We start from the raw sequence: 16,229 nt of genomic DNA, 5'->3' as shown, positions 1-16,229 counted from the left end.
TTAAACAAAATGTGGACTCTTATTTCAATAACCTCAATATGGAGATTTGTCCTCAAATAACATCACAGTCAGAAAGACAATTAAATATAAAATTTATTAGGCAAAATGTACAACAGCTGCACAAGCTATCTTACAGCTCAAATATAGACTTTATTTTAATTCCACTCTTTGAGAGTGGAATATAATATTTCAACTTTTTTTTTTAAATTCTGTAATGAACTGTGAAAACATTCATAAAAAACACACAGGCTCACATTTACAAAACATTCTCAACCAGAAAAGCTGATCTGAAGTCAAGGTCAAATGGATGTTATTATCTGAACACACTTCAATCAAGATGATTAAGACCGCAACCTATGAAGACTTGCAACGAGATACCCAAACCAAAGCAATCCACCCACCCCTTACATATCAAACACCACAGCTGTTGCTCTGTGGGATGAAGCTCCTGCTGCACTGGAGAATTAAAAAAAAAAAAAAAAAAAAAAAAGTGCATCCCACTAAAGTCGTCAAAAACTAATGCATTCAGATGTAACGCTCTTAATACCATTCCATAAAATATAATTACAAAAGACAACATCTTTCTGCAATTTGTATCTTTTCTGTATTTGTGTGTATTCAGATAAACTGTACTACAATCTTCAATTTTAAGAAACATGAATCCTTTGACATGACCAGTTGACCACGTTCAGCACCTGTGACAGCTCCGGGATTTTTATCTCCGTGTAAGCCATGTTGTTCTTCATATGCTTCTAGGAATAGTGTGAAAATAGTGCTCGTTGTGGTCATGTCTGTGTCTTACTTTTTTCATTCTGCCTTTTTTTTTTTTTTTTTTTTTTAAAAACAAAAAGGAAAGAAAATGTGGAACTTCACGTCAGCTTTCCTGCTTAGAAACACTCATTGATTAAATGTGGCCTTCAGAGACGTGACATGAACGCCAGGATGGACTGGAGCTGTGGGATGACATCATCAGTATGCACCTCGCAGCCCGCTGCTCCGGGAGCTTCCTCCTGAGTTACTATAGTAACCACCGCTGCCACGGCCTGAAAGGTTTTCAAAAAAGATCATTTGGTTTGAAAATGATCAAATTCATTCTCAAAATTATAAATGTATAATGAAACTGTATCAAGCTGAACAAAACACTGTTAAAACTCACTCATTTCAGCGGCACCGCTGGCTGTCGAGTTAAGAAACAGCTCGATGTAGCGATGTTCTGTGGAAAACCAACATCAACCCAATCAGTCAAAGAGGTTTATGGACGTTTCATTTAAAAATAAATATTGTTAGACATTAATGTAAATGACATGTATGCATTTATCTGAAACTGATTAGTAAAGATAATCAAGCTGAAATATCTTAGACACTTGGTCTAAGCTCAATAGGAAGACTAACCTCCTTAAAATGTATTCCTATGTTAATTCTGCCTCACTGACATTTTTATTTTAATTTTTCCCACTGTCTTATTCTGCATCTCTGCTGTGAGTTGACAAGTATCTCTGAGTGAGAGTAATGGAAACACTGGCTTGAGGGGAGAGAGAGAGAGAAAAAAAAAAGCCAAATCATACGCATGTGGTTTTTGTCTTTGGACATGGCGGCCACGGCATCTTCATGGGAGCGAAACTCCACGTCTGCTTCTCCAGTTGACTTGCCGTTGGGAGCCATATCGATGTGGATCCTTAACGGGTTCAAAGGAGAGAAGAACTGTGAAAAATAAATGAAGGTTAATACAATTCTGGATATTTTAAGACATGAGCAGAAACCAGACATCTCAGATCTAAAGGACTGGACAGGTTGGGTTCCCACATAGATAATACATTTCCAACTTCTAACTTCAAAAATGAGAAAGTATGAAAACCCTCTCTCACACGTGACACACTCAACTGAATAATGCAGTTTTCTGCCACCTAATAAAAATATTTTCAGTTAAATCCACAGAGTTTGATATTCTTGATCCAGACATTAAGACAAATCATCAGATTAGCGTTTTCTTACTTTAGCGATGTCTCCCTCTGTGGCACGGAAAGGTAGACCCCTCATATGGACGAAATGACCGCTATGAAAGCCTGAGCCGACATCACTCTGACTACTGTAACCATGGCTTCCCACTCCTAAGTGGTGGTGGTGGGGCGGAGAGAAAAACAAAACAGTAATTCAGTATTTCATGTGTGTATAATATATATTTCTTACATAAAAGGTGTTAAATCTTCACTGAGAAGTCTTAGATTTACTGCCATAGACATCTGCTTCACAAAGCAAATCCTAATTTCACTTATTGACATCAGCAGTTAGTGCAGTAGATAAAATTGCAGGGAAATCATTCACAGGCAGGTAGAAGTACCAGTTACAGTTTCATGATAAGCTATTTGAAAACTCAAGATGGTGACAATTTTTAAGATGGCTGTTGAAAAAGGCAAGGCAATCATTTGTCCTGAAAAAAAAAGAAAAAAAGAAAAAAAAAAAGCCTTTTGAATGATTTTAGTTTCAAATCATACAAGCTGGAACATGTAGAAGTCTGAAATTGCTCAGAAGTTATTTTCTATTTTAATCATTTGAAACAGGGGTGTGTGGTGTAGTAGTACACGTGGTTTTTAAACATATCTTCTGGATAGACAAGTTACGTTCCTCACTGGTTACTCAGTTTGCAACTGTGGGCCCCAAAAATCTTGTTTTCAGTTTTTAGATTCAGAGAGGGTTGGTCTACTATTCAGAAGCTTGGCAGTGCAGGAATCCTCAGTTCCTTCATCCGTATGTTAAAATGTCCTTGGGCAACTTACTAAACATCCAAGCACATTCCTGTTTTCATTAACAAATGTTTTGTGCAGATAAAGTACATGTTTGAGAAAAATAAAATGCAATTAACCAAATGTAATCACCAAATATCAGAAAATATTCCAGCCTTTCAGCAGGGGCACTAAACTCCAAATACACAACTCTGAAAGGCAAATAAAATCTGAACTTTACCTCTTCCTCCCCTCTCTCCTCTCACTCGCTCGTCAAACATGCCGTTGCCAAAACAGTAGTTGTTGAACCCGTTGTAGTTGTCAAAGTTACTGTAACCTGGACACAGTAACACAGCAAAGACAATCTGCAGTTCACCGCTCACAGATACACTACAGGTGAAACAAGGCTCTTTACACCAGCAGAATGAGAGAGAACTGAATATAATTTATTCTGAATATAACTGAAGGTCCTTTTCTACAGGGTCAGACAAAAACTGCTTACCTCCTCCGTAACCACCTCCACTCCTCATATTATCCATCATGGTGGCACCACGGCCAGGAGAAGGACCAAAAAACCCTCCTCTGGGGCCGCTCATCATTGGTCTATCATAGGGCCCTGGTCTCTGGGCTCCCATTCCCCGCCGGGGCACCTCATAGTAGGCTCTGATTTCATTACGACTGCTCTTAAAAATCTCTATGTACCTGAAATATGAGGTACATAGAGATACGCAGGATAAAAAAAAATAAAAAAAAAATCAAGAGGCAGAGGAGAGGGTTAAGGTGTTGAAGTGGCTCAATTAAGGTTACAAACATAGATATAATTTACAGAGAGAAGATAAAGACACAAAAGTAGAAATATTCTAATCAGTGGTCTGAATGATTGACCTCAAAATCTCACTAGCTGGGCTTAAGGCTGAAGTAAAGGATTTCTACACCAACCTCACCACTGTTACTTACAGCCAAGGAAATCATTACAGGGCTTTTAGGTGCTTTATTGTTTCTCTGCTTTAATGGTTGAACCTGTGCTGGCTGTTTGTTTTAATTCTATACTTATACCCCCCACCCATAATAAATGATCTACATAAATCAACGAAGGTCATAAAATAAGGACCAATGAATCATTTATTAAACCCAAATGTTTCTGTAAGGCAATTAAATAGAGCTCCCACATCTTAAATGAACACGGGAAAATTGTCTATGACAAAAATAATACACCAACCTTTATTTGAAAAAACAGACAGACCATCCCAATATTTCACATTTAATTACAATATATAAACCAATTAAGCTTATTAGCATAAAAATAAATATAACATGATCCACCCATTATTAATTACCATTTTATCAGTTTTACCAAAAATAAAAAAATAAATAATAATAATCACACTAGCACATCCACCCATGCTTATATTCAGACCCCAACCCAATAATACCACAATTATTCTAATATCACCACCCATTAAATGCTGTTAACAGAAGCCCAACCCAGTCCAGCCCGTCCCTTTCCCATCTGTCCCACCTGTGCCCTATTCTTTCCTTGTGTTTCCCCAGAGCCTTTTCTGCTATCTCCTTTGAGGCAAACTGCACGAAGGCTTCCCCTGTGCTCCTCCCCTGGTAGTCCACTGGCAGAGTTATCCCATTTGGCACGATTCTCAACCCTTTAACCCAAGCACACAAATACATAGGTCGGTAGGTAGACTGATAGAATTGATTGTACAACACCCACTACATCAGTGGAGCTTTAAGGATTAATGGGTCATTAAAGCAAATAAACAACAGCTGTATTATCTCATACTACTTAAAATAGGAGCATCTTAGGGGACTGACTTTACACTTGCTGCTCAGCAGTGGAACAGAAGAAGAAAAAAAAAAACTGCCTTGGAGTCAGCTTATAAGCCACTGTATGTTCACCTTTGTTTGTTTGTTTGTTTTTTTTGTTTTTTGTTTTTTAAAAACAACAACAACTACAGAGTATATGTAGCACAATGGCCAAATTATGCTTTATCTGAAAAAATATAATATTAGTATCCATCTATATTAATCATTAGTGTATATTATCCTAGATAGCCAATGCCAGTGTCATTAATACTGACCCCAGATCAGTTTTATGGGATTGTCTTCCCTCAGCCAAAACAGCCCAGCTCATTCTATTATTAAATACTTTAGGAGCTATGGCATCTTAAGTCATACAAATGTGCTAAATAATGGACTAACAGAACACCAACATCATTGCTGTACTACTAACAATTCGGACAAGGACAAATTAGTAAGCACAGCATGACTAATCTGCAAGAACAAACACACATTAGAACACGCAGACATGTTTAATAACTTAGTCACAGTTAATCATGTTAAGTTTAATAACCTGTCAATCTACTCTGAAGGTTAGCATATGCCTATGTATTGCAATGGGGTTTAGTGGCAAAAGTGAAAAGCACTGTTCAAAGTGAAGTTGGCAGTATTTGGATTTCTTTTTTTCTTTTAATGATCCACATCACATTTCCTAATATAGCCCTGTTTATAGTGAAGATCGTGTGAAGTTGACAGCTCTTTTTTTTTTTTTTTTTTAAAAAGACTTGTCTTTTTATAGCCTTTTTAAATATTCTGCACAAGGTCTATATTGCAATGAAGCGACAAAGGGCTTTCTTAAGTGTTTGTCTTAAATTAAATTTATGGTTGCATCTCATTTGACTGCTACGGTGTTCTGAATAACAATAAAAAAAACAAAACACAAACTACAGCACTGAAAAACTATCCTTCAGACTAAAATATCTACTGTAACATCAATACAACTTTATGTAGTATTTACCCAAAAGTCTCAGTGTTCATGTACCTGAGAAAAACTGAACAATCTCCTCCTTACTGCAGCCAAAGGGCAGGCCTCTAAGTCTCAGCATGCAGCCACTGCAGCTGTCATAGTCAGCAGGACCGCTACGCTTCAGCACCCAGTCCATCTCACTACGGTTCGACTTGAACACTGATTTGGACAGACAGACACTCACAAACATCACATGCTGGTCATAAATTAAACTTAAACATGTTCATTACAGTTTTCTTAAAGGCTTCATATGCAAATGAGGAACCCAATATAACTGAATAACTGCTGCTTTATGAACCATTAATGATACAAAGAAAGAGAAAAAAAAAACCTTTATGCACCAGATGCGTAAAATGTAACTATTTCTTGCATTAAAAATATTCTTCTGACTCACCTTTTCTTAACACAGCAGTTCACACTGACCGCATAATTTCAGTTGATGAATTTGGGGCATTTGCTTTTATTTTGAACCAAGCTCGATTTTATGGATCTGAATAAACAGATGTAACCAATCAGATCACTGTATCTGGCAGCAAGTGTACCTGTAACTCAGATTGCACACTGGGACTGAATACACAATGAAATAGAAATGGTAAAATAATACCATTTTACCTCAGACGCAGAGCTAAACAGTGACGCCTCTCTAGAATGATTGATACCTCCTTATGTGTTGCCAACTCTGCTAATAATAGTTCAAATCGCCCCACTGACATTGTGAAATGTGTACAAAAGCAGCGTGATACAGCTTTAACTCCTGGATCACATTGCAAAATTCAACGTGTTCAGTGTGTAGCGTCCTTAACATTCAAATCTGTTGCTCAGTTTTAACCAGTTTGCTTACCTTCTATATATCGGTGCCCCATGTATTTACGGTCCTTCGCAAGAGCATTCTTGAAATCTTCTGCTGTTTTCAGCTCAATAAATGCCTCTCCACTCGGACGGCCTTCTTTTGAGTATGTGAAACACACTCCATTTACTTTTCCCGCGATGTCACAGTCTAAACATAAGAGAGATTGCGTCAAGTTTTTAAACTGATGTCTTCTGCTAGAGAAGAGGTAATGGTAATGAACCATTGCAAAAAGATAAAAAAATTAATAAAAAAAAAATTAAACATCCAAGTTCAGGCACTCAAGGTAAGTTTGGATAAGTAATAAACAACCTTTACATTATTGTCCTAAAAATCATCTTGAAAGCTTGGATGTTTTATCCAATTCTTTGGTCATAATTTCCATTTTTCTTGATACCCTTGGCTCTTTGATATTGCTACTGAAATTTGAATAGTGTGGCATATAACAAAAACAGAGATGTGCTACAAAAGACTTGTGCATGCAAACTTGAATGCCATGCTAAGCGATTTAACTAGTCTAGTGACAATTTCAACACTAACAGCTAAGGTCTTGTCTGAGGATGTAAAGACGTCTGTTTCCTCACCAGAAAAGAAACTGGCCACCTCCTCCTGTGTGCAGGACCAGGGAAGTCCTCTGATCCGAACCACGTACCCCTCGTCATTCAAAGACATCCTCACTGTCACAGACGGCACAACACAGCAGAAAGACATTTGTGTCAGCAACACTTGCTTAGTTATGAATTCTTAAGTTTAATAATCCATTTATTACAAAATTGATATTTTGCATTGAAGCTGACTCCACAGTGTTATGATTAACATTCATTTGGCAAAAAAAAAAAAAGTTACTGGCTCTATTCCAGTCGGATGCGTCAGTAAGGGTGTATAGTTTTCCAGTTCGAAACAGTCCCCCCCCCCCAAAAAAAAGGGGGACACTACCTGCTGTGGCTACTCCTTGTGGCAAGAAAGCAGCTCATATTAGCATTGAAGATGAGTAGATATTCATTTCCATGTGTTGTCATTTGTTGTTCTTAGAAAATAGGGATCGGTAGGTCAGACTTCAAAAACAAATCTGAATCGGCCGAGAAAAATCATATTTAGTGTATCTCTAAACATTATGCTTCTAGTCTTGCTGACCAACAAGCGCGGGTCACTATGTGGAGTCCTGTGCCAGATCTATATAAAGGACCAAAAGTATTCTGGTCATTTGCTCTGGGGGTACTGGACACTGAACAAACTTTAAAAAAAAAAAATGCATTTATTGTTATGAATTACTATTTGCTATTACTATTTTTCTTTGCATTCTGGTGTGCATTTTAATAATGTGTGCATTCACTGTTAATGATAATGAAGTGGAAAATTTTTAATGCTTCTGGCTTGCAAACAGTACTTGATCATTCATCTTCTCCTGCTTCTCTGGGGCCAGATCGTGAGGTCAGCAGCCTAAGCAGAGAAACCCAGACCTCCCTCTCCCCAGGCACCTCCTATAGCTCATTCAGGAGAACACCAAGGCACTCCAAAGTGTCCTGGGAATACCTGGGGCTTTCTTCCAGTAGGACATGCCCAGAACACCTCGCCCAGGAGGTATCCAAATCAGATGCCTGAGATATTCAAACTAGCTCCTTTCAATGTGCAGGAGTAGTGGCTCTACTCTGAATGCCTGTGGCTTGGCTGAACTCCTCAACCCATCTTAAAAAGAGAGAGGCTAGCGACCCTTAGGAGAAAACTAATTTCCGCCATTTGTATCTGTGATCTCATTCTTTCAGCCACAACCCAGAGCTCATAACCATAGGTGAGGGTAAGGACGTATATCAATCGGTAAATTGACAGCTTTGCTTTCACGTTCAGGTCTCTCGTTATCACAAAAATCCGGTTCGGAATCTGCATCACTGCAAAAAAAAAAAAAAAAAAAAAAAAAAAGCCTCAGCCCGACATCCAATCCCTTTCTGCCCTCACTTGTGAGTAAGATCCTGAGATAGCCAACATCCCCCGTGTGTGCTTTACACACAAAATGAATTTTAAAAAGAATTTAAAAACAAAGTTAGGCTGCAATAACAATCCCTCATTGTTAAGTGTGGGCATGATGGTCTCAATTTTAATCTGGTAAATAAAAGCTGAAGGAATAATTAATTTAAAGGAATTTGGCTTATTAAACATAAATAAGATCACTCGAGTTGTTGCCGAATCTTCCCCTTCAATCCTATTTTTGTCAACCGATTTGCAAGAGCAACAGGTTTGGCAAAAGTTAACACTGAGATTAAATGTTTACTGGTGCATCTATCCGGATAGTTTGCATTCATCTCATATTTTAACATTTGCGGGTATGTCGACGCAGTGACAGACTAGACTCTTTTTTTTACTTTTAAATTCAGATTAAACCGACAACAAACCTCGCCGGAACTGTACAATAAAACAAAGTAAATAACTATTAGTAACATATGACACAAAAAGCTTTCAAAGAACATATCTAATAACGACTTTCTGTATCTTTGCAGCGGCCAGAACAGCTTAAATAGCTATGGTCTGATACTTCCTCCTTCCAGCTGTTTATGTGTTGTGCTAAAAATTCGAGAGCCGCGCTAGCTAACCTAGTCGGAGTTCAACTTATACCCAACTTGATCCTTTAAACGCAAGACGGCATCTTAATAAAAAGTTCTCCAAATCTGAGTATCCATCAGTCTAATATTCATACTAGTTATATGTTTCTCGTAAGCCAGACTTACGCGAAAACGTTAGCTCGGCAACATTAGCATTTAGCAGACTAGCCGCTAAGGCTAACTGTAGGACACAGACAGCGGTCAAACGTACAGGACAAACGAATTCTCGTTTTAACGGTCCTGCGTCTTCACTGGATGTCAAAACACAACTCCATAAAGAAACACATCCACAGTTAGCAATGAGTGAACCGGTAAAATTATCTCACCGCTTCCTCTTATCCCCGGTCTCCTGCTCCTGCCCCGTGCCTCAGGTGACACTGCCAGCAAACTTGCACAGGTATGTTCTCGCGAGATTTCGATTTATAAACGTTGATTCATTCTAGCGTCTTTTTTTTCTGTTACTAGTCCGTGTTTTCCAAATTGCTTATTGATATGACGCTTGTGTTTACGACTCCAAAGAGAGCTGGTATCTGGGACATGTAATAAAAATACAATTTACCAAATATTCAGCGTGCCCGTTATTGTAAACTCAAAATCTAGATTATGCGTTTAAGACTAAACTATCGTCAGGGTAGTCGGATTTTTTGTGTGTCTATAATCATAAATTAATCACTCTCTCAAAATATTGTAAGACTAGTCATGCATATTCTGGCTATCTATACAATACAAAACAGTATTTATCGCATTAAAAATGTTATTTTTAGATTGTCAAATAACCACAGTTAAGTGACTATCTTAAGGGGTAAAGTTTGTAGTCTTAAACACATACTCATTCTACTACAGTCGCAAACCGGTTATGTCTAAATGTGACTAAAACAAGTGGAAAATAGGATAGGCTGCAGGGAGAGAGAAAAAACACATGCAGAGGGAGGGTCAAAAGTCCATCCACAGCACTGCGTGTGGACCCTTTCCATCAAAATCCGTGCTGAAGGACGGAGGCTCTTAACTTCCAAGCCATTTTCGTCTTCTTTCGCTCACCTACAATGGAGATACCAGTGTTCACGCTGGATGCCTTCACCAATTTACCGTTCAGGGGAAACCCAGCGGCAGTTTGTCCACTTCAGCGTGTGAGTAAGAATATTTAGGTCAAAGCTTAATGTTTAGTCCTGCGCTATGGGGGCCTGCATCGGTGCTTCGCACAAGTGCAGACCAGAAACAGAAATTCTTTCTGCAAAACAAACTCGACAAGATGTGTTTTTAAAAGTATTTTAACTTAAACAATCTTTTGTAAATTCAACTATGAAAATGAAAGTGGTTTGTTGCGTTCCCCTGAAAACTGTGCTATCACACAAGAACTGAATAAGACACATCAGGCTGCTGCTTCCAATTAACTTATTTAATGTTTATTCATTTTCAGTGAGCAAACTTCCTCTGTTTGTCTGCCAGAAGCTTACAATCATTAACTGGTCAAAGCAGCTCAGGACACTATCATTTGCTCGTTAAATCGTGTGTTTCTAACAGGAGCTGAGTGATGACTTGTATCACAAGATAGCAGCAGAGATGAACCTCTCAGAAACTGCTTTCATCACCAGGACGAATCCCTCTGATAGCTTTACTACAGGTATGTCTGTTTTAATACAGATCACTTTTGCCTTGCCAATTCCAAAGCCTCTTAGATTGTATTGCTGTAATGGAAAGCTCTCTTTCAAAAGTGTACAGTATGGTGTACGGCTCACATGCTGCTTAAACTTTAAAGTAGCCCCTATAGGTGCAGGATAGAAATTTTCAATATAGATTAACAAGTTTGTATGAATTTATAGTCATAAGAATGATGATAATAATAAAGCTTATGTATATAATCGTTGCAAAATGGTTTACAGAAAAAAAAAAAACAGACTGAAATAAAACAAAAAATAAAAACACGACACAAAACTTGAATAATATGACAAGTGAAATAAATGAGTCAAGGAAATTGTATGATAGGAAAAAAAGGAGTCACTTAAAAAAAAAAAAGTTGTGAGGAGTGGTGAAGAATTTGCACAGCTGTGAGGGTCTAAGGGCTGAGCCTTCCATAGAGGGAATTAAAATAGTCTAAATGTGATGAGGAAAAAGCCTGGATCAGTCTGCCTGAGATTACAAAAAAAGTGAAAAAAGTTTATCCGTAAAAAGGACAAATCTACTCAATGAAAGCAAACTGCCCCCCTGAGATAGCTGGTATTAGGATGAAAATTTAGCAAGAAGTTCAGCTTCCAGGTTACTATTGAGGACATAAATATCTGCTAGTGACCATAGGAAGATGTGACATTGTCACACAATTAAAACTTTGAAGTTTTGCCACAGAGAACAGACATTTAAGGATCAAAATACAGTTAAATTAGAGAAAAATATATTCAAATCACCACAAAGTCTATTTCATGGCACTTTGTACCTATTAGGAAATGTCAATTACAAATTTTGGATTGCATAAGAGCATCACAAAAGGTTAGCCTTCAGCAAAATCAAACTAGTGCCATTAGGCAGAATTAAGGACCCACAACCATTAGCAGGAGCTCATTATTTTTCCAAGTTAGGTTTATCTGTTCATTAGCTTATGTTTAGTGTTCCTTTGCAGTTAAACACACACAGAGCATTTTACTCACTGCGTGCACAAACTGAAAAACACCTGTCCTCAGCAGTCTGTCAGGTAACAATGTTACATTGTATGGAGTCCAAAGAATTGTGCAACAAGCTGTCACAGTGAAAAACTGCAGTGTGCAGTCGGTCCAAGAGGAATGCAGGTATTATTTACAAAGAGGAAGCAGGAACAGATACAATAAGTTTTACTTCAGACTTAAAAATGTGACTTTTGAAAAATACTCTAAATTATATTTGCTGAGAAAGGAGAGAAAAACAACTGGTTAGAGGGAATTACAAAAGTCCAAATGTAATAAGATGAAAGCATGTATGACTTTTTAAAGTGCGCCTGTTATTTAAATTAAATAAGTAAAAAGTGAACCCAAACCATGGCAGTAAGGGTTCAGTATTCTTGTAATTTGCCAAAAATATCATCTGACATTTGCAGTTCTCTGCTGACACACAGATGTTTTCTAGAGCCATCTCCCACATTTTTTCTCATCTCCCACAATTTAATTACTTCCAGCTATGAGCTGATTCTCTATGTCCCCTTTTGACTCCACTGACAGAGTCCAACACCACAAGCATGCTCAAAAATGAATAATCACAGCATGCTGTATGTTTGCTTTTAGTTTACTTTGCTACTTTTTCAGTGTGAAAACTACAAAAAAGAAATACTCAGAGCACAAACCTCAGCTTAGACTGCTCACTCTCTGGGCAGTATTTACTTTAATAGCATTGTATTTTGTATATATCCCTTCATAATTGGTATTGATTTGGAAATAAATGGACATTAATAAGCTTTTTATATATTATACTATTGACATTGAAGAAAAGGTCAGATGTCCTAAGAAATGTGGCAGTTATAAACCTCATGTTAAACTGCAGGAATGTCTTAAAGACATAAAGACCTGGATGGCCGCTAACTTTCTGCTTCTTAATTCAGATAAAACTGAGGCTATTGTACTCGGCCCTGAAAATCTTAGAAATATGGTATCTAACCAGATTCTTACTCTGGATGGCATTACCTTGGCCTCCAGTAACGTGGTGAGGAACCTTGGAGTCATTTTTGACCAGGACATGTCCTTCAACGCACATATTAAACAAATATGTAAGACTGCTTTCTTCCATTTGCGCAACATCTCTAAAATTAGAAATATCCTGTCTCAGAGTGACGCTGAAAAACTAGTTCATGCATTTATTACTTCCAGGCTGGACTACTGTAATTCATTATTATCAGGATGTCCAAAAAACTCACTGAAAAGCCTTCAGCTAATCCAAAATGCTGCAGCAAGAGTCCTGACAGGGACTAGAAAGAGAGAGCATATTTCTCCTGTTTTGGCTTCCCTTCATTGGCTTCCTGTTAAATCCAGAATTGAATTCAAAATCCTGCTCCTCACATACAAGGTCTTAAATAATCAGGCCCCATCTTATCTTAAGGACCTTGTAGTACCATATCACCCTATTAGAGCACTTCGCTCTCGCTCTGCAGGCCTACTTGTTGTTCCTACAGTATTTAAAAGTAGAATGGGAGGGAGAGCCTTCAGTTTTCAGGCCCCTCTTCTGTGGAACCAGCTTCCAGTTTGGATTCGGGAGACAGACACTATCTCTACTTTTAAGATTAGGCTTAAAACTTTCCTTTTTGCTAAAGCATATAGTTAGGGCTGGACCAGGTGACCCTGAATCCTCCCTTAGTTATGCTGCAATAGACGTAGGCTGCCGGGGGATTCCCATGATGCATTGAGTTTTTCCTTTCCAGTCACCTTTCTCACTCACTATGTATTAACAGACCTCTCTGCATTGAATCATATCTGTTATTAACCTCTGTCTCTCTTCCACAGCATGTCTTTATCCTGTCTTCCTTCTCTCACCCCAACCGGTCGCAGCAGATGGCCGCCCCTCCCTGAGCCTGGTTCTGCCGGAGGTTTCTTCCTGTTAAAAGGGAGTTTTTCCTTCCCACTGTCGCCAAAGTGCTTGCTCATAGGGGGTCATATGATTGTTGGGTTTTTCCTCTGTATCTATGAAGCGCCTTGAGGCGACTTTTGTTGTGATTTGGCGCTATATAAATAAAATTGAATTGAATTGAATGTATCTTTCCCTATATGCCTGCATGTTGACAGTTCAATGGCAGTAAAAAACAGTTTTAAGTAGCTCTATATAGCATTATTATAATGTTTAGATGTCTTGACCTTGAAGGGGAGGTCATAGGTCAAATGTGACATGTTTTAAATCTTTACAGTACTTTTATATACGTTGACAACACACCACACTTTTAAGAATGATGGTTACTAAATTATAAGTCTTTTAGTCAATCTTTAACCAATAAATCATTAAGTTGACCTTGAAGACCTTTGTGGATGTAAGCCAATTACCAACATCATTATCTGCACTGCCTAACTTTGTGTATTTGAAACTAAAACCAAAACAAAATTGAAAAAAAGTCTTAAATGTGTGATTAACAGGATCAAGGTTCCGCCTTCGATGGTTTACACCAACCACTGAAGTCAATCTGTGTGGTCATGCCACTCTGGCCTCTGCAGCAGTGCTGTTCCAATACAACAGTAAGATGCAATATTTACACATAAAAATGTTTTTCCAAAAAAGAAAAAGTGACACCAAGGTGCATTAGAAAAGGCTGCTGGAGCGATTTGTTTTTCTTTTTTAGAGATGCCTGTACCGCACAATGCAGCTGACTGCAAAAAGGAGCAAAGAGGTGCCAGCATATAACCATGTAATGGATGTTTTCTTTCAGAAAATGTAAACCCCACCCTGGTGTTTGAGACCAAGAGTGGAGATCTGTGCGTCACCCAGAAGGAGGAAGGGTACATCATGGACTTTCCTCTGAACCCCCCCACACGACAGGTAAAATAAACTTTTCTCTTTAGTTACATAAACACATCAATTCCTGTAATGTCAAAAATAAATAAATAAAAAGATTCTTTTGTATTATTAACAGTGTATGTAAAATGGTTTTCTTTCTGAACTCCTTTTATTTCAGGATCCCAACGACTTCAAAGATACCATCAAGGTCAGAAATCACATTTTTGTGAACGGTTTGTGAAAGTGTAGCTACATTCCTGTGTGTGTGTGTGTGTGTGTGTGTGTGTGTGTGTGTGTTCAGCTAAATCTCTGCCTTTACATGTGTGACACAGGCGGCAGTGGGAAACCTCCCGGTTCAGGAAGTTTATCTGTCCAACAACACCAAGAAGCTGCTGATTCGACTGGCTGACAGCTGTGACACGTTAGTAAAAAAAAAAAAAACTTTGCTTGTTGCCAAATTGAAAGGAATCTGAATCATGGTCCTGTTGTTCATGAAGTCTCAAACATTTGTATTTCTCAGGCTTCCAGGTAGTGGGGCTTATTCATATGTTTGAAGGCCAAATAAATAATCAAGCAACTAGCCTTCTACACCCACTCATCACATTTTTGTAAATGTGTATGTGCTTTTTGTGTGTTTTCTCCAGCTCCGTGCTTACCCATCTGAAAGTTGACAGTGTGGCTCTTCAGAATAGTGAGAGAAGTGGAAGAGTCAGAGCCGTCGTCGTCACTATGAAAGGTAATCGGAGCTGTGTAGAGTTGTATACTTGTTGGATCAGACCACATGTAGCAATTCCATTAAATTGAAGACTTAACAGTCAATGCTTCCCTTTAAGAATAAACCAAAGAAAACCCAACATGAAGTGTTTAAGTGAGGTGTTGTCCCACCATGTACCATCAGAAAAGCTTCAATGCACCTCTGCTGGAGGGATGAACAGCACTCTGCTAAAAACATTCCCTCATTTGGTGTTTTAATGATGATGGTGATGAAGAGCACAGTACTTTGCCATCACCGTCCTGTGGACTCGTTTGTTGCTCATTTTAATTTGTATAACAAAATTCACTGAATGTTTCTGCCAACAAATATTAAATATCAAACGCTGCTAAAATGTGGAAACAGGATCACCGGATTGCCAGCCAGGATATGACTTTTACTCCAGAAACTTTGCTCCGTGGGTTGGCATCCCTGAGGATCCTGTCACTGGTAAGATGATTGCCCTTCACTAATATGTAATCTATAGTTATTATTCATCAAATAACATAATTCTGAACATTTGTGTGTCTAAAAACATTTACATATAAGCAGCTGGACTAAAGTGGATGCATTTACAGGTGTCTTATTAATGCATTTTGAGAGAAAGTGTTAACCTATTCCTGCTTATGTGCTCTGGCAGGATCTGCCCACACAGTCCTAGGCAGCTACTGGTCTGACAAACTAGGAAAGAAGAAATTGCTGGGTACGTATTACTAATGTGTCATTTATCTGATGTGTTCCACTTTTATCCATTATCAATCGGCTTACTGTGCCTGTGCAGCTTACCAGTGCTCTAGTCGTGGCGGCGAGCTGGAACTTGAAGTGAGAGATGATGGAAGAATCAACATAGCTGGACAGACCATCACTATTCTGCAGGGAACAATCAAACTATAGGCTGAGACACATCCGAGAAGACAGTGACCGATGTGCTATCACAGCTGTCGTGTTCCTGCAGATACACTTTATGGCTCTTGAATAAAAATGAGAAGGTTCAAATAAAAAAGAAAAAAAAAAACCCCATTTAAGTCCTGACTGATCAATCCTGAAATGATTTAGCTGACAAACA

The 16,229-nt window shown here is 38.3% G+C and overlaps 2 protein-coding genes across 5 annotated transcripts; one reads left to right on the top strand and one right to left on the bottom strand.

The window, feature by feature from the left end:
• Window positions 1-74: 74 nt before the first annotated feature.
• On the bottom strand, window positions 75-9,368 carry hnrnph3 (heterogeneous nuclear ribonucleoprotein H3 (2H9)). 3 transcript variants are annotated; one of them, XM_080885465.1, is made up of 11 exons: window positions 9,306-9,368; window positions 6,970-7,062; window positions 6,380-6,535; window positions 5,554-5,697; window positions 4,240-4,378; window positions 3,223-3,422; window positions 2,962-3,057; window positions 1,993-2,108; window positions 1,566-1,701; window positions 1,157-1,213; window positions 75-1,043 (listed from the first exon to the last, which is right to left on the bottom strand). In XM_080885465.1, exons 2-11 carry the CDS (start codon window positions 7,055-7,057, stop codon window positions 970-972), a joined length of 1,206 nt encoding a protein of 401 aa, XP_080741591.1. In that variant the 5' UTR covers window positions 7,058-7,062; window positions 9,306-9,368; the 3' UTR covers window positions 75-969. The 3 variants fall into 3 exon arrangements, with proteins under 3 accessions (XP_080741591.1, XP_080741592.1, XP_080741593.1); XM_080885466.1 differs by lacking the exon at window positions 9,306-9,368 and adding an exon at window positions 9,106-9,238; XM_080885467.1 differs by lacking the exon at window positions 5,554-5,697.
• On the top strand, window positions 9,240-16,191 carry pbld (phenazine biosynthesis like protein domain containing). 2 transcript variants are annotated; one of them, XM_080885469.1, is made up of 10 exons: window positions 9,240-9,376; window positions 10,501-10,600; window positions 14,055-14,153; window positions 14,345-14,454; window positions 14,591-14,620; window positions 14,745-14,833; window positions 15,057-15,148; window positions 15,530-15,613; window positions 15,804-15,866; window positions 15,945-16,191. In XM_080885469.1, the coding sequence occupies exons 2-10, from the start codon at window positions 10,540-10,542 to the stop codon at window positions 16,055-16,057; spliced, it is 741 nt and encodes a 246-aa protein (XP_080741595.1). In that variant the 5' UTR covers window positions 9,240-9,376; window positions 10,501-10,539; the 3' UTR covers window positions 16,058-16,191. The 2 variants fall into 2 exon arrangements, with proteins under 2 accessions (XP_080741595.1, XP_080741594.1); XM_080885468.1 differs by lacking the exon at window positions 9,240-9,376 and adding an exon at window positions 9,918-10,106.
• The last annotated feature ends 38 nt before the right edge of the window (window positions 16,192-16,229 follow it).

The sequence above is a fragment of the Rhamphochromis sp. 'chilingali' genome (genome assembly GCF_963969265.1).
Source record: "Rhamphochromis sp. 'chilingali' genome assembly, chromosome: 6".
Classification (NCBI taxonomy): Eukaryota; Metazoa; Chordata; class Actinopteri; order Cichliformes; family Cichlidae; genus Rhamphochromis; species Rhamphochromis sp. 'chilingali'.
The sequence above is the reverse complement of the archived record's forward strand: the minus strand, read 5'-3'. Positions and strand labels throughout refer to the sequence as shown.